General features: G+C 32.9%; 3 protein-coding genes and 1 long non-coding RNA gene across 7 annotated transcripts in view; 3 read left to right on the plus strand and 1 right to left on the minus strand.

The window, feature by feature from the left end:
* The first annotated feature begins 1,070 nt into the window (after positions 1-1,070).
* LOC126736763 (uncharacterized) lies at positions 1,071-2,876 on the plus strand. Its single transcript, XM_050441294.1, has 2 exons — positions 1,071-1,436; positions 2,425-2,876. Exons 1-2 carry the CDS (start codon positions 1,235-1,237, stop codon positions 2,874-2,876), a joined length of 654 nt encoding a protein of 217 aa, XP_050297251.1. The 5' UTR covers positions 1,071-1,234.
* A 1,837-nt stretch (positions 2,877-4,713) lies between these two features.
* On the plus strand, positions 4,714-10,690 carry LOC126736764 (uncharacterized). Its single transcript, XM_050441295.1, has 6 exons — positions 4,714-4,947; positions 5,922-6,123; positions 6,177-9,719; positions 9,777-10,008; positions 10,071-10,183; positions 10,347-10,690. The coding sequence occupies exons 1-6, from the start codon at positions 4,786-4,788 to the stop codon at positions 10,646-10,648; spliced, it is 4,554 nt and encodes a 1,517-aa protein (XP_050297252.1). The 5' UTR covers positions 4,714-4,785; the 3' UTR covers positions 10,649-10,690.
* Positions 10,691-11,097: 407 nt separating this feature from the next.
* Positions 11,098-26,390, plus strand: part of LOC126735932 (CWF19-like protein 1) — a 53,863-nt gene continuing 38,570 nt past the window's right edge. For 3 of the 4 annotated variants that reach the window (XR_007660552.1, XM_050440057.1, XM_050440058.1), the window contains exons 1-8: positions 11,098-11,265; positions 18,043-18,203; positions 18,257-18,361; positions 18,414-18,622; positions 18,681-18,849; positions 18,901-19,050; positions 19,104-19,319; positions 19,376-19,614. Coding sequence is in view for 3 of the 4 variants with exons in the window: in XM_050440057.1 (XP_050296014.1) it covers positions 11,246-11,265; positions 18,043-18,203; positions 18,257-18,361; positions 18,414-18,622; positions 18,681-18,849; positions 18,901-19,050; positions 19,104-19,319; positions 19,376-19,614 (1,269 nt within the window). In the remaining variant the exon portion in view is untranslated. Of the gene's footprint in view, positions 11,266-18,042; positions 18,204-18,256; positions 18,362-18,413; positions 18,623-18,680; positions 18,850-18,900; positions 19,051-19,103; positions 19,320-19,375; positions 19,615-20,160; positions 20,337-26,390 lie in introns of those variants that run through there. The other variant, XM_050440059.1, reaches the window with a different exon arrangement.
* Positions 13,053-14,967, minus strand: LOC126735935 (uncharacterized). Its single transcript, XR_007660554.1, has 3 exons — positions 14,672-14,967; positions 14,310-14,447; positions 13,053-13,220 (listed from the first exon to the last, which is right to left on the minus strand). It is a non-coding gene; the product is annotated as an uncharacterized LOC126735935 (long non-coding RNA).

Raw genomic sequence — 26,390 nt, forward strand, 5'->3', positions numbered from 1 at the left:
AAAAAGTAAAAGTAACTTTAAATGCCTGGAAGTAATAAAGAAATACTCTGAAATCTCCGGCCAAAATAAAAAACGACTTCAACTACCTGTATTGAATAAAAAACGACTTTAAATGACTGAAATGAATAAAGAAACAACTTTAAATGCCTGGAAGTAGTAAAGAAATACTCTCAAACGCCTGGACAAAATGAAAAACGACTTCAGCGGCCTGTATTGAATAAAAAACTATTTTCTTATTTGTTTGTTTTTAAAGATCAAGGCGTGGTTCAAACACTGGCATGTGCCTTAATCAATAAATTAACTGTCATATATTAATTTAAAAAAAAAGGATAAATTAATAGTTTTTTTTATAAATAGTTTAGTGTTTCTTTAATTTGTATCATTTCAATGTTTCATATTATTTTTACAAAACTACATTTCAATAAGAAAATGTCTCAATCAATGAGTCTGAACTTTTATGCATCAATAAAAAAATCTGATGAATAAGATAAATAATGGCTTTTAGGGAAAGTATATATAATTTGTCCTTTTTCTCACATTTATTATATGTTGCAGGTAATTTACCAAAAATCTAATTTTTTTTTTGCTTTTAGAGCTCATTGAAAGACTGAGCAGGCGCCTCAATCAAGTCATTTTGATGCATGAATAAAAAACGTGAAAAATCAATAGTTTTTCAAATAAAGTCCATTACTTTGAGCTTATTTTGTATGTCTTTTAGACTCTGGAATTAATTTTTTCTTATAGTCCAGACATTTAACGTTATTTTTTCAAATGCCTGATCAATTTAAAAAAAAAATGAGTTTATTCCAGATATTTGACAACATTAGTCAGCTCTTCCAGAGAGCCAAAATAGCTTTTTATGTCTTACAAGCTTTTGACTTTCGTTTTAAAATCAGACATTTAGGCTAAGCGCGCACTAGCGATTTATTATCGTGCGACTTTTAGTCGCTAAAATGAATCATTAACAGTTTAATGAACATGCACGCATTCTGCGACAAAATAATCGCTGCGACTAAATAATAGAACCAGTCCTATTTTAGCAGCGACGCGACTATCGCTGTTTTGAATGAAGCATACCGACTCGTAGGGACGTGCACGCATTGCGATTATTTAGCAGTACGATTTTCATTGGATTGGAACCGTCCGACGTTTTCCCTGTTTTCAGTTGTGATTAGTAGTACATATATAATATATTTAATTTTGGGTGTGAAATATTTGATATTAATAAAAAATCATGTCTGCCAGTCAAGAAACGACCCACATCGTTCTTGATACGGAGAGAATTATTGTGGAAGTGGAAAAAAGACCAGCGCTGTATAATAATGAACTGAAAGAATACAGCGATAAAAATGCGAAAGAGAAATTATGGACAGAAGTATGCGCAAATGTAATACCAAAATGGCATGAACTATCAGGTGCAGAAAGAAAAGACAGAGGTAGGTAGATTATATTTTTATTACTTTAAATAATACAAATTTTAAAAAATGTGCATTAAATTTTGTCATATTGCCAAGCAACTGAACCTTGCGGAGAGGTAAAATAATTTGCAACATAGTCTCGTACTTGCATGCCCGATGTATTAGCTCTTGTTCCAGCAGGTCGAATGGACTGTAAAAGGCATTTGTATGATTCCTCGTGAAATTTTATACCATCGTGTTTTCTTACAAAATTATGTACAACGCAGCCCGCTTTAATGATTTCGTCAGAAAATTCTATTCCGACATCTAAGGGACGATGGAAAATTCGCCACTTATTGCTCATAATTCCAAATGTACATTCTACCATCCGCCGAGCACGGGTTAATCGATAGTTATAAACTCGTTGTTTTGGTGTGAGGTTTCTTCGAGGATATGGTTTGGAAATCTGTTGTGTTAAAGCGAATGCCTCATCCCCGAAAATGACAAAAGGCATACACTTTCCTTTTTCATCGTGAGGTAATGTTTGTGGGTTAGGAATGTTTAATTGGTTACTTGTTAGTCTTCGGCCAAAATTCGAATTTTTAAATATATTGGAATCACTGTGTCCACCATAGGATCCCACATCTATTGAAATGAAACAATAATCGGCATCAACCACGGCAAGAAGTACTGTTGAGAAAAAATTCTTATAATTGTAAAATTCTGAGTCTGTTGTCTCTGGTTGCTTCATTCTTATATGTTTACCGTCAACGGCCCCGATACAATTCGGAAAATTAGTACGGTAATAAAATTCCTTGTAAATAGTTATCCAGTCCTCTTCAGATTTTTCGGATATGTAAAAAGGTTGCAAAACTTCCCATAATTGATGACAGGTATCTTTAACAATTTCTCGAACTGTTGTAGCTCCTAACAGGAATTTGAAATGCAAAGAGTTAAAGCTATTTCCGGTTGCCGGATACCTAAAATAAAACGTATATAATTAGTTACAATTTTTTTTTTGTTACAGGGAAAGAAGTTCAAAAAAAGTGGAAGAATCTGAAAGACTGTTTTGCGAGAGAGCTTGCTGCTCAGAAAAAAATCAGATGTGGTGAGCCTGCAAAAAAACGTCGGAAATACATCTACTTCGACGCATTGCTATTTTTACTTCCTCACCAACAACCCAGGACAACAAGTGGCAATATAGGGCCTCCAGGCGATAAGGAAGAACTGTTAGACCATAATAAAGGACCCAGAAACGATGATGGAGAGCTTTCAATCGATCATGAAGGTCCCAGGAACAACAACGAAGAGACTCCACGTTCTTTACCTTCTGCAAAACCTGCACAGAGGACACCACGCAGTCTTTCCAGCAAATCTTCTCATCAAATATCCACATATGAGGTTTCGTTATTAAAGAATTTTAAAGAACAAACAAAACGGAGGAAGTTTCAGAGGATAAAAACTTTGCTCTTATGTTAATTCCTATGTTGGCCAAACTAAACGACGAGCAAAAACATTTTGCCAAAATTGAAATACTAAATGTGATGAGAAATGCAAAATTCTATACACAGCCTAGGCGATCAACACAAACTAAGTTTCATCAGTATTTCCATCCAGGCCCACATAATATGCAGCATCAAACTTCTGTACGTTTGGCAGCAGCTTCGCCTCAATTTTCCAATACAACATCTGTAAGTTTGCCAGCAACTTCGCCTCAGTTTTCCAACCAGTCTGATAAAAACTCTTCCCTCCAGACCTACTATTCGGAATTTTCGAATAATTTTGAGTCATCAAGAGATTATGATAGCGAATTATATGACTTGTAATCATAATGTATTAATAAACTAAAAGGAATAAATTACTTTGCGATTGTTCTTATTTACCTTAATGTTACTGCTAGTCGCTCTTCAGGTGGTATTGCCTGCCTCCATGTAGTATTTTTATACGTTATATTTGGCCCTATTAATAGAAGCAGTGTACTAAAACTGTTCACACTTAGCCGATAATATTGGAAAAATTTGTTGGGATGCTCTACCAAACTGGAATGTATTTTGTAAAATTGTTCTTTAATTAACCTTTGACTAACAATAGGATGCATCCAGTACTTTTTTTTACGTTGTTTTCTGGCGTTAGTACGCAATAGCTACTACACAAGTTGTTTCAACAAAATCCATTTCGAAAATACACTAATATTGCGATTTATTACTCGCTGTGCGCGCCCAAATTTTTTGTACTCGAAAATATTTGCGATTGCGACTAGAAGTCGCACGACAATAAATCGCCAGTGCGCGCTTAGCCTTAACTGACATCTTTTTATGATAATTCGTCTGTCACAAGCACAAAAATTTAATTTTATTTTTTTAAACATTTTTTTAGATCCCTAGGTACTGGCATTTTTTTTTCATTTTATTCCAGCTATTTTATGTAATATTTTACCTCTCTCAAGGAATGGAAAAAAATTAATGTAAATCAAATTTTCGAACTATATTAACTAATCTTCAGAGCTTTGTATGAGAAGAGAGATAACCTGCTTTTAAATACCTAAAACTATTAATCAAACAACTTCAAATGCTTGGAAAAAATAAAAAAATAACCTCGATTAACATGGAAGTTTTATAACTTAATCCCCTCCGATATTAAGAATATAACAAATCAGAAAGTCTTCAATCGGAAGGTCAAGAATTATATTTATAAAAATTTTAAGAGTTTTAGACCATTATTAGGGTAATTTTATTACTCAAAAAATAATAGATTATAGTGCAGATTACCAACTGATTTCTGAATTGTTTCTCTTTTCTACCTTATATTAAATTCTTTATATCCTGTCCTTCTATTATTACTATTATTATTGTTAGTATCAAATGGCTTTGAGAGCGAATTGCAGATTTGGAATCCAAACATGGTAAAGATTAACATATTTCTTTAATAATATATTTATATATAGGCATACAGAAGTATTAAGTTACTTAGGTGCTTATTTTGTACTTTTATATAGATTAATGTCACGAAATTTTTGGATTATAAATAAATGAAATGCCTGTGTTTTGTTTCTTGAAGGTGAATACTAATTTTGTTATTTTGAGACAAAATGAGATACCCTATATATCCTTTAAATACAATTTCTTACTCCAAACAAACAATTTATCTGCTTAAGAAATAACACGTGTTTCTCCTGCGGGTAATAATTTAAAACAAAAATTTTATGAAACATTAAAATATCGGTTCATTAACACGTTACTAAAAAACAATGGCAATTTAAACGGACATTCTATTGATTAAAGAATTATTTAAATAAACCTAACCCCGTACCCAAGCTATTAATGAATTCCTCCCAGTAAAATAAGTTTTGTTTATAAATATTTTTTATTTTATTTATAAGCAAATTTAAATGTTTCGTAGTTATATTTTGATCCTCGCATTGGTTGCGAGTGATTGTATCGGTTTGGAATTGTACATTTCCAAGCATAAACCGGCCGACAGGGTGGTAAACAAAGATGGGATTCTGGCTCACTATCTTAATGATGAAGGTGACGTTTTTATTAAAATTGAGGTAAGTTTATTAAAATTAATTAATTTATATATGATTTCCAAAAAAAACAAAGGGATTCCATTTATTCAATATTTCCTACGTATTTTAGAATTTTAAGTCTTTTGCCTTATAGAATTCAAATTTCGTTTCTATGTATTGAACGTGTATTAAAAAATAAATTTTCCAAAGAACTTTACGAGGTCCCATCAAAAATTTTAGAACACTGTTGTGATTTAATTTCGTCATACTTGGGGTTATTAATGAATAATTCTGTGGCAGAGAGAGTATTTTCCACAAAATTAGTGGTAAAAAAAGTGTTCGAAAGTTATTCCGGTGTTTAAAAAAGGTGATCCTAACAGAATTGAGAACTACAGGCACAGATGTAAATAGCTCCGCACATTGCGCACACTGCGGAGCTATTTACATCTGTGCTACAGGTCTATTTGCACTTTAAGTAGCTTCTCCAAAATATTTGAAAAGTTATTCTACATTCTTCGCAATATGGTTTTCGAAAAAACATGTCTATTGAAACAGCCTCTTGAATTAATTAAGTATGTCTGTATTGAAAAAAGATTGTGAATCTAGTGGCTTTTCTGTTTGAAGTATCTCGAGCTTTTGAAACGATCAATCCTATTTTTATCAAGCATACATTACAGAGAATAGTTTCCAGTGGTTGAAGAACTAGTTAACTGGTCGATTCCAGTTGGTTAAATCCTTAGAATTTTTACCACGATAAATACTTTGTTGGATCCAACTTAATATATAAATACACTGATAATCAATGACTTCTTAACTAAAATCACTTGATTCGAAGATGACACCACCCTTCTAAAACATAATCTTAACAGTAAGTTTCAGGAAAAAACAAATCCTCACAATTTAAGGAACTGTCTTCCAAGAGTGACCCCTAAGATGTTTTCACATATCTAAGGACGCAAACCCTCCCTTTCACATTCTACACTAATAAATATTAAACATAATAATAAATTTTGCAGGAAGAGTGGAAAACAACATGTAGATACCCGGGAGAAGTTATAGAAAGCATGAGCCACATGTCGTTATACCACTGCCCAGCTCCAAATATAGAACCATACGTTGAACATTGTGAAAAAGGGAAAATCGTGAATGTCATTACTAAAGAGTGTGAATCCATCACAGGAGGAGGTTACCCCATTTGTTACATTCCTGATAAAAATTGTAAGAAGGTACAAAATACATTTAGGCATTATGTTAATGAATGATTTCTCTAGGTACATCGGAAAAGGATCTAGAGAGTCATCCTCACAAAGAATTCTTTATGAGCTATTTCATATGCGATAAAAATGGTGGAATTATTATCGCAGATTGCGAGGAGGACTACCATTTCAACCAGACCACTCAAATGTGCGAGCGCGATGGTGAAAAGCAAACTGTTCCAGTTACCTGGGGTCGATGCCGTGAAGCCAATAACATAACTTGTAATAAGATTGGTATATTTTCGGTTAGCAACCATTTTTATAAAAATAATCAAAGTATTCCTGAAAACTGTGAAAACTGTACATACATCTGTGGCTTGGGTAACCCAACCACTTACGAACTTATTGTTGAGTGTCCTGAATTTGCCAGTAAGAAACCAGATAATGAGTCCACTACTAGGTCATCAACTGATGTAACAAAAAATCAATCGCCGTCGGAAGAAGATTGTGACTATGATGATTCTGAAGAAGAATGTAATTCTGAGGAAAAGAAGAAATCAACAACAAAGGCCAATACCTCTACAAATATTTCAGTTGGATCAACGTCAACATCTAGTGTAACTGATGATTCATCTCGACCAACAGCAATACCTGAAAGTCCGAATAGCTCAAGTGATAGCCCAACTGGATCAACCTCAACACCTGATAAACCAAGTAGTGTAACCGATGATTCATCTCGACCAACACCAACAACTGAAAGTCCGAATAGCTCAAGTGATAGTCCAGCTAGATCAACCTCAACACCTGAAAGTCCTAATAGTTCAAGTGATAGTCCAGCTAGATCAACCTCAACACCTGATCAGCAAAGTACCGATGATTCATCTCGACCAACACCAACACCTGAAAGTCCCAATAGCTCAAGTCATAGTCCAGCTGGATCAACCTCAACACCTGATCAACCAAGTAGTGTAACCGATGATTCATCTCGACCAGCACCAACATCTGAAAGTCCGAATAGCTTAACTGATAGTCCAGCTGGATCAACCTCAACACCTGATAAACCAAGTAGTGTCAGCGGCGATTCATCTCGACCAACACCAACATCTGAAAGTCCCCATAGCTCAAGTGATAGTCCAGCTGGATCAACCTCAACACCTGATCAACAAAGTAGTGTAACGGACGATTCATCTCGACCAACATCAACATCTGAAAGTCCCCATAGCTCAAGTGATAGTCCAGCTAGATCAACCTCAACACCTAATAAACCAAGTAGTGTAACCGATGATTCATCTCGACCAACACCAACATCTGAAAGTCCGAATAGCTCAAGTGATAGTCCAGCCGGATCAACCTCAACATCTGATCAACAAAGTACTGTAACCGAAGATTCATCTCGACCAACACCAACATCTGAAAGTCCGGATAGCTCTAGTAATAGTCCAGCTAGATCAACCTCAACACCTGAAAGTCCCAATAGTTCAAGTGATAGTCCAGCTAGATCAACTTCAACACCTGATCAACAAAGTAGTGTAACGGACGATTTATCTCGACCAACACCAACATCTGAAAGTCCGAATAGCTCAAGTGGTAGTCCAGCTGGATCAACCTCAACACCAGGTCAACAAAGCAGTGTAACCGATGATTCATCTAGACCAGCACCAACATCTGAAAGTCCGAATAGCTCAAGTGGTAGTCCGGCTGGATCAACCTCAACACCTGATAAACCAAGTAGTGTAACCGATGATTCATCTCGACCAACACCAACATCTGAAAGTCCCCATAGCTCAAGTGATAGTCCAGCTGGATCAACCTCAACACCTGATCAACAAAGTAGTGTAACGGACGATTCATCTCGACCAACACCAACATCTGAAAGTCCCCATAGCTCAAGTGATAGTCCAGCTAGATCAACCTCAACACCTGATAAACCAAGTAGTGTAACCGATGATTCATCTCGACCAACACCAACATCTGAAAGTCCGAATAGCTCAAGTGATAGTCCGGCTGGATCAACCTCAACACCTGATCAACAAAGTAGTGTAACGGACGATTCATCTCGACCAACACCAACATCTGAAAGTCCCCATAGCTCAAGTGATAGTCCAGCTAGATCAACCTCAACACCTGATAAACCAAGTAGTGTCAGCGGCGATTCATCTCGACCAACACCAACATCTGAAAGTCCCCATAGCTCAAGTGATAGTCCAGCTGGATCAACCTCAACACCTGATCAACAAAGTAGTGTAACATACGATTCATCTCGACCAACACCAACATCTGAAAGTCCCCATAGCTCAAGTGATAGTCCAGCTGGAACAACCTCAACACCTGATAAACCAAGTAGTGTAACCGATGATTCATCTCGACCAACACCAACATCTGAAAGTCCCAATAGCTCAAGCGATAGTCCAGCTAGATCAACCTCAACACCTGATCAACCAAGTAGTGTAACGGACGATTCAACTCGACCAACACCAACATCTGAAAGTCCCGATAGCTCTAGTAATAGTCCAGCTGGATCAACCTCAACACCTGATCAACCAAGTAGTGTAACCGATGATTCATCTCGACCAGCACCAACATCTGAAAGTCCGAATAGCTCAAGTGATAGTCCAGCTAGATCAACCTCAACACCTGATAAACCAAGTAGTGTAACCGATGATTCATCTCGACCAACACCAACATCTGAAAGTCCCAATAGCTCAAGCGATAGTCCAGCTAGATCAACCTCAACACCTGATCAACCAAGTAGTGTAACGGACGATTCATCTCGACCAACACCAACACTTAAAAGTCCGAATAGCTCAAGTGATAGTCCAGCTGGATCAACCTCAACACCTGGTAAACCAAGTAGTGTAACCGATGATTCATCTCGACCAGCACCAACATCTGAAAGTCCGAATAGCTCAAGTGGTAGTCCGGCTGGATCAACCTCAACACCTGATCAACAAAGTAGTGTAACGGACGATTCATCTCGACCAACACCAACATCTGAAAGTCCCCATAGCTCAAGTGATAGTCCAGCTGGAACAACCTCAACACCTGATAAACCAAGTAGTGTAACCGATGATTCATCTCGACCAACACCAACACCTGAAAGTCCCCATAGCTCAAGTGATAGTCCAGCTGGAACAACCTCAACACCTGATAAACCAAGTAGTGTAACCGATGATTCATCTCGACCAACACCAACACCTGAAAGTCCCCATAGCTCAAGTGATAGTCCAGCTAGATCAACCTCAACACCTGATCAACCAAGTAGTGTAACCGATGATTCATCTCGACCAAAACCAACATCTGAAAGTCCCAATAGCTCAAGCGATAGTCCAGCTAGATCAACCTCAACACCTGATCAACCAAGTAGTGTAACCGAAGATTCATCTCGACCAACATCAACACCTGAAAGTCATAGCTCAAGTGATAGTCCAGCTGGATCAACCTCAACACCTGATCAACAAAGCAGTGTAACGGACAATTCTTCTGGACCAACACCAACACCTGAGAATCCCACTAGCTCTAGAAAAAGTTCATTTGAGTCAACTTCTTCTTCTACTCCATCAGTAGTTTCCAGCACCTCTACTGAACCTACTTTAGAACCTGATTGCACGTCACTTAATAGTAAGGCATTTAAAAAGTATTCAAGCAAACACTTGGTGCAATTATGGATTTTTTCAGATTTAACGTGTCCAGACGAAGGCTTTTACCGTCTGACCTGTTCGGAGCACTACCACTGTAGGAAATCCGAACACTGCGGCGGTAAAATTCTTGCAACTGCAATCTTCCGATGTCCCTTGTGTCTTAAGTTCAATCAAGAGAAAATGATTTGTGACTTACCGCAAAATGTTCCAGAATGCACCTACTTGGACTCACGGAACGGATATATGGATACGAAATATAAGCTAAGAAAGTAAGTTCTTTTTTATTCAAGGTGCTGAGCAATAATATTTAAAAAAAATAACTAAATTTTAGGAATTGTACTGGCGAGGGACTTTTCCCAGTACCAGAAGATTGTTCCAAGTACTACGAGTGTCATAAGAGCCACATTTCTAAGAAAATACACCTTAAAGTTAAGAAATGTGAAGGTAAGTACTTACTTTTAATTAAAAATAACGAAATGGCGGCATTGAAACAGTTGTCGCCATTTTGTTTGGACACGAGTGGTACTCCAATATTAACACGATGCGACATTGCCAAAGATTCTGCTTTTTCTAAGAATTTAACTATTTTTATTCTGTTAACTTGCAGGCAATAAGAAATTCAACGAGGAGACCAGCCGATGCGAGAAAAATTACAAATGTCCAGCCCTCGAAGGAAAGTGCAATACGCATTCTGCACACGATAATTACAGCTGCGAGAAGTTCTATGTATGTTCTGATAATGTGCCGACTTATCCGCTTTTCTGTCCACGCGACCACATATTTTCGGGTGACACTTGTTTAAATAAAACATATATAGCCACAGAGAGATGTAACACGTGTAATAATGGGTTATTAGAAGGAGATTCCGGTGGCCTGTTATCTCAGATTAAGAATAGCATAAGTCTTTAATTTATGTACTTTTCTGAATTCAAATAAAAAAAATAACTAGTGCGTTTTGTTTTAGTTTAAAAGTTTAGGTTTGGCAACGGCGCGTAAACTTTGACTAATAGCAAGTGTCAAACGTCAATTTGGTTTTCAATGTGAATCATGACGTCACGCACTCAAGGTGTCATGTAAAATAGAAGTATTTTACATATAGGCTAAGCCATATTTACATAATATATGATATGTCACTATATAACTAAATATATAGGCAATAAGTAATAAGCATATTCTATAAATGGGCTTGCGCTCTGTACGTTTTGACGGTAATTAAAACAACGTTATATGTATACGTAACATTTTGGGTGGAACTCTAGATACTCCCATATTTCAGATGACGCGCTAAACGTAAACATAGATAACCTCCAAATTAATATACAAAATTCTCATATTTCTCTAAATTTCCATAAAAAATTCGACGTTTTCTTTTGAAAATTGTAATAAAACAACCATTTCCACTGTACATCGCTACTAAATAAACTAATTTTCGAAAATATTTTATAGTTTTGCAAAAATTGAACATTTTCTGGACGCCCCCCAAATTGTCCCAATCTTATATGAATAATGAGCGAAAAAATTAAAATGTAAGTAGAACTCACCTAATTTAGTTTATACACGATACCCTTAACGTAAAAACCAACTTTTTCGCAAAATTCCCGTTAAAATAATCCCGTTAAAATTTGACACCACGATTCACAAAACTCGCGCCGAAATGCCAACGTATTGACAGACATTCAAATTTTGAAGAGTTTTAAATCATCCATTATTTATGGCTTTCCTGCCTTATTGAATATTTAATTGTATATATGTGACTTTATTTATATGTAGAGAAATTTAATTATTCTATGTTTAATATTTCTTCATATTATATGCTCACCTTTTATAGATTATATTTATATATAGATATATTTTTCACCTTTAGTTGTTGAGTTCAAATGTTCCTAGTATGTTTACAGAATATTCTTATAGAGATTGTTCAAGTATCTTTAGGCTTTAAGGTTTTATTAGATTGGGGCTTGTTTTAGCTCTACAAAAGCTCTACTTCATTTATTCATCTATTAATAAAATCAAATTAAAACATGATTTATTATCATAAACTACAAAAGATTTAATAACAGAGCTTCCGACTAGATAAAACATCTAAGATCTAAAAAATCAGTAAATAGTGAGTAAAAAGCCCTTAAATCTAAAAAGTAATAATAAGTAGCAAATGATTAATGAAAATTCCAAGAAATTTATTACTTACAGTTGTTTATTTCCAGTCTTTATTCATTGCAAACAAACTTAAATGCCAATAATTTAGATTTATCAATCTTTAGATACAGTAGATTAAAATTGCTTAACACACCATTGCTTAACCCTACCTAAATCCTCTGCTACAATTTCCATTAATGACTTATGATCTATTTGTGTCCATAGAATTTTGAAACGACCTCCTAAATCAAGAGATGTAAGGTCAATAATATAGAGAAGAAATAAAATAGGGTCAAGCATGAACTCTATGATGTATTGAGCTTACAGCAAATAAGTCATCCACTGATAATGCCTTCTGCTAGACAAGAATGATTCGAACCATTCCAGAGCTACACCTCTGCAAAAGCAAAAGAACTTACCAATTCTGGGATTTATGCAATCAAATGCTTTGAAGAAATCAGAGAATCTCACTGTGGCTGCACCACCAATATTGAAGCTTAAATAGAGGTTTCCAGAGAGACAAATATTGTATCATTAGTGCTTGAACCCTCCTGAAAGCCAATTTGACATTTGCTTAAAATGCTGTGCTTAGTGACGAAGATCATAATTCTTCTCTTAACCAACATTTCTTTGAACTGATGTTAAAAGTGAGTTGGGCCTATAACCGGGACATTTAGTTTACCATCTTGACAAACTAGCTATTTTCTGTGACCAGAATAGTTTATTTTTAAATATAAAAAAAAATTTGTTTACTAGAAATAAGCATATTGAAGAATTTTAATTTTAACAAGGATGGTGTGAGAAATTTTCGACTTGGTAAATTTGCGGCAGATAGGATTCGTCCAATTAAAGTTATTTTGGAGTCAGAGGAAGATGCAAAAAGTGTGCTAAAAAATAGGAATCATATAAACATTCCGGGTGTTCGGATAAATAGTGACCAAACAATTATGCAAAGAGACTACTATAAAAGTATCAAGGCAGAGTTACAAAAGCTTATCGAAGCTGGTCAAACTAACAAAATAATTAAATTTGTCAACAATAAACCAACTATTGTGGAAAAAAAGAAAATCAAAAAAACAGACTTTGATGATAGCGAATTGTATATTGAAAAGTATACATGTGTTAGGTGTGACTCAAACAGCAGACATACAGGTGGTGTTTTGATTTACTGACTATACATTTTCAAACATTAAAAAAATTGAGCTAAAGGATAACTTTTGGTGTAAATTTGTTAAGGTGAATGTAGGATCTCTTGTCTGGTTTATTGGCTGCATATATCATGCTCCATCAAGCTCAGATTCACAGTTCATTGAGGGATTTGAAGATATATGTGATTCTGTACTTTCTAAAAATAATAAATGTGTTTTAGTGGGTGATTTCAATGTTAATTTTCTTAATAACAGCTTTTATAGTATTAAGTTGAAAAATTTGTTTACATCCTATGGAGTGAGTCAATTAATCACTGTACCAACTAGAATAACGGATGTTAGTGCTACCTTGGTTGATTATGTGCTCACAAATCAAAATAACTTATTGGTGGAGGTGCATGATACTCCAAAAATTACTGACCATTCTGTTATTAGTGTTAACCTCTGCAATAAATTATATGTACATGAACAGGTCAAAAAGTATAGAAATATAAGTGAGAAAAATCTTAGCATTATAGGGTTAAAATTGTTTGAATGTAATTGGAATTTGAACTCTGTCAATGTTGAAGTTATTTTTAACGAATTATTGGAAAATTGTTATAAGGTGATTAATGACATTGCTCCTATCAAGAATTGCAAATACAAATCTAATTTGCCTTGGTTTGATAAAATTAAAATTCGTGACAAGGCATATAAAATTTATATAAATTCAAATGATATTGAAAGACCAAATAAATGGCAGGAGTTCAGAGCTCATAGGAATAATGTTGTTAATCTTTTGAGATTGAAGAAAGAACATTAATATTTTGAGAAGATAGACATGTTTAAGGGTAATCCCAAAGAAATGTGGAGGACATTGAAGAGTGTAATTAATTATTTCAATTTTCTTTAATGGTGAGGGTGAACAGAGAGTCTTTACAGATAGCTCGGAAATTGCAAAAATGTTTAATTTTTATTCTGTTGCTAGTAATGAACAAATTAATGAAAGTATACCAAGCCAACAGAAATGGAATAATATTGATGCCAATTTAAATTTCGAAATGTCTAAATTTAAGTTATTGACTTTATCTGATGCTCAAAAAATAATTAATAAACTTGACAATAAATGTTCAATACATGAAATACTAAATGCAAAAATTTTAAAATCTTTATTTGAAACTATTGGTCATGTTATATTGAATTTATTGAATACATCTCTTAGCTCTGGTGAAATCCCTGAAAAACTAAAATCTAGCACAATTATTCCAATTCCAAAGGCAGTGAATTTAGACCAATAAATACTTTACCTCCTATTGAAAAAGTTATAGAAATGGCAGTATATGATCAAATCTTGGAACATATTACAAGTAATGAAATTTTGATGACTAATCAATCAGGTTTTCGTCGTGGGCATTCATGCGAATCAGCCCTTCAATTGACCTTATCTAAAATAAAAACTGATCTTGATAATAATAAATATGTGGTTGGGGTGTTCTTGGACTTAAGCTTTTGAAACTATTGATAGGGGCATATTATTACAAAAATTAAAGATCTATGGCTTTGCTGGTATTGTTTATAACTGGTTTGTTGACTATCTAAGTAATCGAAAACAGAGAGTAAGGTTTAATGGAAATAAGTCTTACTGAACTAAATAACAATATGGGAGTACCTCAAGGAAGTGTTTTGGGACCTCTTCTATTTATATTGTATATGAATGATGTTGGGCTTTTTGTAAATCGTGAATTTATAAACCTTTTTGCTGATGACACATTTTTGGCATGTAGTGATACAAGTCTTAACAGAGCAGTAGATAAAATGAATGGGGTATTGTCACAGATATCATTATATTTAAATATTAATAAGTTAAAGTTAAATGTGGCGAAAACTAAAGCAATAATATTTACATATAAGTATAAATATCGGAAAATTGTGGATATTAGTCCTCAATTATTAATTAACAATGAACAAATTGAATTTGTAACATGTATGAAATATTTGGGTCTGCAACTTGATAATTTGCTTAACTTTAAAACTCATTGTGATTACATTGAAAAGAAAATTGCAAAAAAATGTTCTTTTTTAGTAGAATATCAACAAGTCTATCTTATCAATCTAAATTAATGGTTTATAATATATTATTCAACCACATTTTGACTTTTGTGCCTCAGTGCAGTATTTATTTAATATAAACCAGACTAACAGACTTCAGAAACTTCAGAATCGGGGCATGAGGGTGATATTAAATGCACACCGCCTTACACCAATATCCTTTATGCTCAACACTCTAAATTGGTTTTCTGTTGAGAGAAGGTTTTGCTTTCTTTCTATGATGTTTATATATAGGATTGTAAATAATTTAGCGCCACCTTATTTCAAACAGTTCATTACTTTTAATAGAAATGTCCATGATTACCCTACAAGAAATAGTGATGATATTTTTATTCCAATAGCAAATTTTAGAAGTACCATGAATTCTTTGTTTTTTAAGGCTTTTCAAAAATATAATAGTCTTCCTCGAGAAATAAAGGAATCACAATCTCTTGATCGGTTTAAAACTGTTCTAAAGAATTATATGAATAATATAAATTAGTTTGAATAATATAAATTAATTTGGAAATTGGCGAATTAGGGCAATAAACTAATGTGGTTGGTGGAAATTCATTTATTTGTTTGTTTTTCTTTCAAGAGGGTGAGATTGTGCTTATTATTATTTTTTATTTATTTTTTTTTGTTGTTACCTAGTTAAGTTACTTATTTAGTATAGTTTTGTTTTTATGTATATTAGATGTACCTACTTAATAAAGATATATTTCATTTCATATTTTTAATTTTAATTACAAAATAAACAATTGCACCTTCCTGAAAGTAGAACATATAAAAGATCGGGGTACAACCACTCGACATAAAACCTTGATATGCATAAGATTTAATATGTCCTTCTGCTTCTAGATTATATTTTCAGAAAGTGTGTTATATTTTCAAATATTTAGGTAATTATTTGCCTGTATAATTCAAACGTTCTCTCAAAAGTTGTCTAAAGCCTGATATGGACCCCAAAATATGATGTCTATATTTACCATATAGAAAGTATACAAAATAAGTTTCTAAAATTCAGATCCTTTAAGGATAATTTTATTTACCAAAAAACGGTGCAAAAGTTGTTGTCACTCTCTGGCAGATGGTAACTAACAAATATGGTGCTTCTTTATTGATTGGGTACTTCCGCCTCCTTTTAATTTACCTTGCTCCTCCATTTAATTTAGGATCAAATTAAGGTTTTTATTCCATTTAGGAAAACAAATTGTTCACAGATACCCCATTGTGCAAGATAACAAAAACTGGAAACACATTTGAAAATTCAGTAGGCTTAGTTAATTTATCTCTTTATAGTTTAAAAAAAATATTTTCATTCTTCCCTTATGCTGTAGTTATTTTTAATATGGATTCCTCAGCATGTGACATTTATAATTACAATTATTTTTATCAACTTTATTATTTGTCAATCTTAAAAATTACATTGAATAAATTATAAATGCTTGGAACATTTTACATTGTTTTGGCTGATAGGGATCAATAATTTTAAAAGGACACTGACAGTCAAAGAGAGCATAGGATCTTGAATGTTGAAACTACATGGATTTACAATAAAGTAACCTAAATTGGAACTCACATGTATACTACATATAACAGAAATTATCAAAATATTATATAAAGGCATTTAAAGAAATGGTAATAAAATTATGTAAGATCAAGGCTGGTATTGCCCATTCTATCTGGAGCTTGAATTGAAAGATATTAGGTCAAAGGCCTTAATATTGAAAGAGTATAGAGGTCTATAAGAAGCAGAAGACATATAGAATTGAATGATCTATCATAGTGAAACAGAACGACAAGGGGAAATTTCATTATTACTCTTATTCTTAGACTCACTATGTGAGCTTTATAACTTTTTTCCTTCTTGCTAATAGCAGTATCAGCATAGAGAGCACAACCAAAAGGTTGGTAAAGAAAAAGGAGTTTATAAGAATGAATTTCCTTAGTGGGAGGTGTGTCATTGGAATAAATTATTAGATTATAATTTAAAAATCAACTGGATCATTAAAAGACTCAGTAGATTTATTGGATAAGCAGTACTCAGGGTTTGTATATCATATCTTAAGTCTCCAATTTACTGAAATTAAATTAGACTTCGTTCTGGTAAATTTAGCACTGGCATTCCATATTTATACAATAAAAAAAAGCTATAAGAATCCTAACAAACTCAAAACACACAGACTCATGTCGACCACACTTTAAAAATTTAAAAATATTAACCTTCCCTGCAACATACATACAACAAGCATTCCAATATGTAAAAAGCAATGTTGCTAATATATCTACTTACTAATCAATTCATGTTCATGATATAAGAAACAAAAATCAAGATGTGATATTATATAAAAAATTGAAATTCACAATAAAAAAAATCTTGCCTCACATAAGTCCATATAACATACAGGAGTTCTTGGGGTTCAACTGGGGTAAATGGCCTGCAAACTAAGGCCTAGCCTAGTGGAGCCACTACTAATTTGTATTTATTCCTATTTTGTACTATTTATTTATGTGTTAGTACTTTGGCGTTTTATACAAGAACAAATATTAAAAAATACATAACTTATAAATAGTTACAATATTTTATTCCTATATTACTAAGCAAAATCTTTTGTAATTGAATTATTACTTCTTAGTATTTTAAAAAATATATAAGTTATCGGTTAGGTCATAATATTTTGTAATCAATTTATTACTTAGCTTTTGTTGCTGGTGTTATGTGATATAACTGTTGATAACTATCTTATTAACAAACTAAGTTGTTTGCCTCCCATTAGTTTGACAATGGTTAAACATAGATTGTATTGTAGTTGTTTTTTTTGCAAATAGAGATTCATTCATTCATTAAATAGTTGCTTATACATCAATTACATATCACTGAAAGAACATACAAAAACATTATTCCTATATCTTTTTCTTAAAATAACTTTTCCTCATTTCTCTCTTTAGATTATTTTGTGGAGATGTCGAAGGAAAATTCGATACACTTTTCAAAAGAGTTAAAACCATACATGAAAAATCTGGACCCTTTGATCAACTCCTATGTGTGAGCAACTTTTTTGGAATAAATAATAAGGAGTTTATTCCTTATAAGCTTGGAGAAAAAAAAGGTAACAAAAAATCCATTTCAATATCTGATCCAAAACAGCTCTTTGATTTTTAGCTCCAATACCCACATATATTTTGGGTCCAAACAAAGAGGATCAGTTAAAAGAGTATCCTGAAGATGAATCACAGTTTGAAATCTGTCATAATATATATTATTTGGGTAAGAGTTTTATGAAGTGTAACGAAAACCAGTTAATAATAATGGTTTTAAGGAAAAAGAGGAATTTACAGTGACAGCAAAGGCCTTAAAATTGCTTACGTTAGTGGCATAGCCAACACAGCAAAGTCCGAACCATGGACATATAATGAAAAAGACATTTCAGACCTTTGTGACATCTCTCTAAGAGGAAACCCCTCATTTAGGGGTGTGGATGTCCTACTAACATCCCAGTGGCCTGATGGAGTTATTCATGAGAACAAGGTATGTGTTATTACCAATAAATCTCATAAGAAAAGTTGCATTTTAATTTTGATTCAAGGTGAACCTTACCATCAATATGCCAACTAATCTGCTGAGTTTTTTATGCATGAAACTGAGACCCCGATACATTATTAGTGGTCTTGAAGGTGTTTATTATGAGAGACCTCCGTTTAGATGCCCTTCTAATGACAACGATAGCACTTTGGAAACTGTAACTAGATTTATAGGTAAAATAATTTTAGACTTGTTAATATAATTTGGTCAAATTGCTGTTTTAGGTTTGGCAAGGGTGGGCAACCCCAATAAAGACAAATGGATATACGCTTTAAATGTTACCCCTTTGGATAAAATGAAAATTGCCGAGCTAATTCAGAAAACCACTGACGAGACTCCTTGTCCCTTTGATCTGAGGGAATTGGAGGCCAAGTGTAAGAAAATCACTTTTCTAAATTTGTTTTTGCATTAATTTGTTGTTATTAAGTATTTAAGGATGGTGCTAAACGTAAATCGAGTCAACCTAATCAATATTTTTATGATATGAACGCCTCTATGGACGACCACAACAAGAAGCAAAAATTCAAAAAACAAAAAGTGGAATTCGATCAGAGCAAATGCTGGTTTTGTTTGGCCAGTCCAACTGTGGAGAAACACTTGGTGATAACCGTGGGTAATTGTTGCTACCTTACCCTAGCCAAAGGTACTTTTTAACCCGATTTGTCACATTTTCTAGTTAAACGTCAAATATGCTTTCAGGTGGTATTGTCGAAGAACATTTCCTAATTTGCCCGATGGAACATTTTCAAAGCAGCTTGGCTTGTACCGAAGATATAAGGAAAGAAATGGGCGAGTTTAAGGAAGCTTTAAGGAATTTTTACGCGAGAAAAGGTCAAGTGCCGGTGTTTTCCGAGAGGAATTATAAGACGTCGCATATGCAGTTGCAGGTGGTGCCTATACCTGAAAAAGCTGCTCGGGAATTGAAAGATATTTTTTTGGTAAGTTGGTATGATTTTAATTTTTTCTAGGTTGCTACGGAATAATTGATGAGTAAATGGGAAACTTGGACTTTTAATAATAACAATAATAAAGTCACTTTTATTAATATACTAAATATTAACTAAGGGCGAAGTTTGGCTGATCCATATAGTACAGCGATAGTGAGCTGTTTTTCCACTTAACCCTTAGATTGCAATTATAAAACATCAGTACTTAAAACCTATAAATTGAAACAATAATTATAGAATAGAATAGTTTCTTAACGGATTTACCATTTACAATAATTGTTTTCTTAACTAATTAAAAAGTTAAATAACTAATAAATTAATATAAACATAATATTTCAAAAATAAATCTGAAATATTATAATAATATAAATTTCTCAGATTAAGATAGTGACTTATCTTTTAAATGTATTTAAAGAGGAGAAAAATCAATATCAAGTGCATTATTAGATTGACAAATTATTCTTATTGGCCTATTTAAACAATAATTTGTATTTGATCGTTCTAAATAAAATTAATCTCTACACCTACTGTTTCTAGATCCTGAACGCAGTTTGAAAATAAGCGAATTATTAACAGTAGCAGCTCCTCAGGGGACGCGGATGAAGCGCCGCTTCACCACAAATTTTAAAAAATTTAATAGTTTTAAAATCGACATCTTTACGTTTACAATTTAGTTTGTTTTATATTTTATAACAAATTAATTCTTTATTTTATCTGATTTATCAAAATTAGTGTAATCCTATAAAAAATATATTTGTAAAAGTATTCAGAAACCCGAGCGCGCTAAACATACCTCAGGGACCTAAGCCTTTTCTCGATATAGAAAAGCAGGGAAAATCAAAAGATAGAACCTTCGTTCGTAGGTTTAGAAATCAGTGGTACTCTGACTATAAGTGGTTGTGCGGTAGTGTTTATTTAAAAAAACTATTTTGTCTGCCCTGTCTGATTATTGGTGTGAAATCGAGTGTATGGAATAAAGAGGGATTTAATAATTTTGGAAATGTGACAAGAGGTTGTAGTAGACATGAAGCATCTTCGGAGCACATTCAATCTGCCTTGTCCTTTGTGAATTTAAAAAAAAACCTTACAACTATTGAAGACGCTCTAAAGGAAAATTCCAGGTTATGTATAAAACAATTTAACGATAAAGTACTATTAAATAGAAGGTTTATGCAGTTACCCATTCGTGCTACTGTGTATTTAGCCAAGCAACAGCTAGCATTTTGGGGGCATGATGAAACTTATTCTTCGGACAATCGTGGTAATTTTAAAGAACTTTTGCACTCGTAGATATCGATTAGTAACATAGATATTCAAGAGCATTATAAAAAGGTATCATCTATTTTCTCTGCCAATTCAAAAACTATTCAAAATGAACTAATAGACATAGACAGATGCATTTATAAAAGAAAATAAAAGAATGTAATTTTTTTTCTATTCAAGTGGACGATTCAACGGACATTCTTCAAAAGTCCCAATGCAGCATAATAATTAGATTTGTTAATAGTGCAGGGAAAGTGGTCGAAAGATTTTTAGGATTCTTCGATGTAAGTTCGGACCGAACAGCTGATGCTCTTTTTAACTTAGTTACCAAAAGAATAGAAAAATATGATTATCGTTCGAAATTAGTGGGGCAGTGTTTTGACGGTGCTATTGTTATGTCTGGACATGTAAATGGTCTGCAATCAAAAATAAAAGTTAAAGCTCCACAAACCGTTTTTGTACACTGTGCAGTCCACCGTTTTAATTTAGTACTCCAACAGAGTTGCAGTACTATACCACAATGTCGTATTTTTTTTGCAAATGTGAATAGTTTTCCGTCATTTTTTCATGATTCTTCAAAAAGAACTTATGTAGCTGATCAGATCATTAAAAGAAGAATACCTACGTCAGCAATAACGCGATGGACATCTAACTCTAAGATTGTAAATGTTATTCATAATGAATGGGATGGTTTAAAACAAGTATTTGCTGAAATTAGAGACGACAAAACTTCGGATCAAACTTCAATGACTCAAAGCGTTGGTTTCTTGAACCACCTCCATGATTTTGAGTTTGGTCTTTTCATCAGCATTTTTAGTGACATTTTCGAAATTACTAATATTCTTTTTGACACGTTACAGAAACGTTCACTAAATATTAGCCTTTACATGTCACAAATTCAGAACACCTAGCAACTTATTAAAGAAAAGAGAAATGAAAACAGTTTCCAAACATTATTTGATTTCGTGAGTTTGAGAGTGTCAGTGCCATCGAATTATCGTCATGGACGAAAAACTTTGACGACCAAAGAACTTTTTCAAAAGTACAAAGTTCTATATTATGAACTTTTAGATACTAGGACAAATTGATACGAGGTTTCAAGATTTGGAAAAAATTGCTTTTGTTACGTTAATAGATACAACTAAGTTTGAAGAGTATTCTAGGGATTTTCCCATTGAATCATTAAATAATTTAAAAGACTCATTCCCTAATATATTTACTGATTTGCCACGGCTAAAAAATGAATTAAACTTCATCTATAATGACGAAAATAACCGCAATATTCAGTTAGATAAACTGTTGGAACAGTTACACGAAAATAGTGACATTTTTAAAGAAGCTGCAAAATTAATTCGTGTAATTGTGACCATTCCTTCTACAAGTGTTTCAGTTGAACGTAGTTTTTCTTGCTTAAAAAAAAATTAAAACATACCTACGGAATTCAATGACAGAAAATAGGCTTACTAACTTAGCAAAGATTTCTATTGAAAAGGAACTTTTAAATGACCGAAGAATAGACCTTATCTTTAAAAAGTAAATAAATACTGCCTCGGATGTAACAATAAGCGTGGGTAAGTGTCTCTCTAATATTAATTTTTTATTATGTGTTTTAAAATTTTGTTTTTGCTGCTTATGGTATATTTTGGGTTTTGCGCTTCACCTCTTCCTAAAGTCACGAGCCGCCACTGATTATTAATTGGATAAACCGCAATAAAAAAATACAGTTTTAAAATGATACCGAGAATACTAAACAACTGAGACAGGGATATGTCGGAAAAACCGTGCAAAAAGTCGAGATTTTGGCTCTCCAAGACCTATATTCTTACCTGACTGTATACTTACTTTATTCATTCATAAAAGTAATACATCTCAAACCAAATATATATTATATCTACACAGTGGAGCATAGCTCTGTATGTGTATAAGGGTATCTAATTACTTTAAATATATCTATTTTTTACAATATAACAAATTTTAAGAATCTTTATACTTTTTATAATTTTTTCACAAAATGTCACTTTGATAATTATAATACAATAGAACTATCAATAAATATGTTTATATATTAAAAACAATATTATTAACAATAAACCAATTGTTTAATTTATTTTTTATTTTTTTATAAGGAGCAATTTTTAGTTCATTTGGTAATATATTAAAAAATGTTGGCACTGAATTTAAAAGGCTTCTTTGACATTTTGTAAGTATTGCATTTGGGACTACTGCCATGTTTACCTGCCGTGTTGAGAGTCAGTTAGATTTATTAACTATAAGAAAAAGTATTAGAACTATAGACTTAATATTAATCTGGTTTACTGTTAACACTTCTGCATCTTTAAATACTAGGATTGAACAGTACATTTTTATTTTTATTTTATATTTTTATTGTATCGTTTTGTAATATTTTTATTTTAACGTTATTTTTACTGTGAATGATCTTTGATTAATAATCAATGGCTCTAACGCTTTCAATGCTTCCTCTGTATTTTGAATTGTACTTATTTTCTTTAGTTTATCGCGTTGCCTAATAGAAGTCGAAAGTCCCTGTATTATTCATGGTTTTAATCTTCTTTCTTTACTCCTAATATATATTTTTGTTCTGTCGCAAAGTCAATGTTCTTCTTAATTTTATTCACAAAAAGATTAGCACAATCGTCCACATCTGTAAATTGCAAAACATCCAACTAATTTTCCTCTTTAATAAACAAGCTAAGTTTTTTATAGTTTAACTTTTTGATAACATAATGTTTAGGTAAGTCTTTATTCAATAATTTTAAACTAAAATTTAATAGGATATGAAAATGATCAGAAATTTCACTGTACATAATTCTCGACTGTACAGCAGTGTCCCCTACATGTCTTACAAAATAGTGGTCGATTGTTACAGTTTTTTTTTGTGAGCATAACACTTTAACTCATTGTATTCAAATTTGAAATATTTTATTATAATTTAATAAAGCTTTTTTCCTTTATCAAAGTCTTAGATTAGTAGTTATAAAAGTCGAAAGCAAACAGGGTTTGGGCTTATAAGAAAGGGTAATCTCCATAGAAAAATCAACCATAATTGTATAGGTTTCAATAATTATAAAATTTTGATCAGTTTAGGAAATAACCAATTTATTGCAAATGTATTTAAATGGCAACTATATGTATAAATATATCAGAACAGAATGTAGACATTAATGGACAGATATATATTTTGTTTTATAGCAGTAACTACTTATTAGAAATCAAGTTCATATTAAAGCATAATCTTGACTAGGTTGATATTGTTGGTACCTTGATCTTGCATTGTGAGGTTGTGCAGGTGTCTGATTTCTTTCGGTTGCCTTGGCCAATGTCGATCTGAAAATTAGAATTAGACTTTATTATATGTGATGTCTGCAATAGTCAGTTGAGCAGAATTTGCTGCTCTTTCTTTTCACATAATTTATTGTAGGAAAAGTGTAGTGAATCTTCATTTCAATAAAATAGTAAATAAAGTAACTGTCAAACCCAAATATTGATTTTCTTCTCAAGATCTCTTTAAGTTTTATTGTGGCTGGTACATACTTACAGTGCTACTTATTTCATGCAGGAATTGTCTATATTTTTAGTAAGATTCCAAGGTTGACAGATGACTTAAACATGGTAAAATCTGAAGGGGATCCATTTCGACAGGTTTGGGTTAATAGGTCATTTTTCAGCTGAGAGTTGAAGACTTCAGCTGGTTTCGCTTTGAGCGGATTTACAAAGGAAATACCTTATCTAGGTCTGATTTTTTTTTAGTTAAATTAAAGTTTTGCCGAGGACAGTTTTAAAGAAACAGACTAGAGAGTTTTTAAGGTTTCCTGTGTTATTTTGTCATAAAAATTCCAAAGAAAGACCACATTCCAACCTAGGTAAGTTGCACATGGCACATGGTCAACTTATTCTTATAATTTTTCTTATAACCCATTAAATATTCGCATTTATTTTTATTTTAATTTAAAGTTTATAAAGACATCCAACTTTTTAAAGCGAAATTTTAATAAAAAAATAATTTTGCTCACCTCAGAAATTCCTCAGTTCAGTTTCTTACATGTAGTTTTGTTTTCAGGCCTTTTCTCTTCTCTTTTTGTTCGCTTTCTTCTTCTTTTCCTATTTGTCCCCTTATGGCTACCACTTGGACTTCCTCATCTATTTGTTCAACTCATCACTGATATTGTGAAGGATTTGATGGTCTAAGCCCCATCAAACACACTTGAGCTTCTTCTGGATATCCTGAAATCCATCACAGAGTGTAGTACTGGCTGAATCACTTTGTCCAACTACCACCGAAGACACTGTCCTTCCTGAGACATACCAGATGAGCCCCCTGTTGACGGCCGTCAACACCGTCAACAGGATGAGAACAAGGACCACAGGTATCACAGAATAATATAACCATTTAGAAGTGTAAAACAAAGGCCACACACATTATTTTTGCCATAGTTAGTATTATGTGAGTAATTTATCGCATATATATTTAATAGTTTACTTTAATTTTTGAGGCACCTTGTTGCTATAATCTTTGTTGGGAACTAAGTATATACGTATATGCGAGGAATAGTATAAGTTGTACCATATTTATTTATCCATAAACCGCCGGTTGTTATTGTTTGCTTTGTCTCTTATAAATTATATAACTTTTTTTATATAACTCTTTTTAGCTTTTATAAACTCTAGACCAAAGTCCTATCAACATTTATTAGCTTTACGGTAGTATATTATACTAAATACTAACCTAACTAAAGCTTTTCTTTTATGTTTATTTTGATTTTCGAAAGACAACCTAACTTTCTAAGTTAGACAAGGGACTTTTGGTGTGAGTCCATGAGTTTTAAGGTGCTTTCACACTAAAGCTGTAATTTAATAGCATATAATTTAATAGCCAAAGTAAAGGGTTATTATTTATTTTATTGTTGATTTATTAATTACACCATAACACTTGTACATAATATTAAGGGTCAATATAATTAATTGTATTTATAAATCTCCCTGTCTGTTCTTCCTTGTGAGATTTTCTTTCAGGTTTATAGGTATAGTGCTTTTAGTAATTTCCTGTTTTCTTGGTCATCGGGATTTTCTTATCCATCTGGGATAAAACAGGTGGCGCTTATATTTTATTGAACTCTTGTGAAATCCACGCCACTCTACCAAAGTGGTTAGTGCTAGTCAGATCCCCTGAGCTGTCTCTATAGTCTATAGTAAGTCGCCCTCCTTCCATTGGTTCCCTTGTACTCATTTTCTAACCCTCACTTCCCATACCTTCACTCTCCCTTTTTCATTCCTGTTATTACCCATCCGTCCATTCAAATGTCATTTAATCCAGGTAAATAAGATAAAGTATTAAAGTAAAATTAAAGTATTGGATAAAGTATTAAATTGTTATTAATTATAATTATTAATTATTATTATTTATTTATTTTTTCTATTTAACACGATGCATGAAGGTTGTTGGCCATTTTGTGCTCTAGTAGGTTTTTTTATGGCACAGCTATACC

This window comes from Anthonomus grandis, chromosome 5 (assembly GCF_022605725.1).
Source record: "Anthonomus grandis grandis chromosome 5, icAntGran1.3, whole genome shotgun sequence".
NCBI classification, from domain to species: domain Eukaryota; kingdom Metazoa; phylum Arthropoda; class Insecta; order Coleoptera; family Curculionidae; genus Anthonomus; species Anthonomus grandis.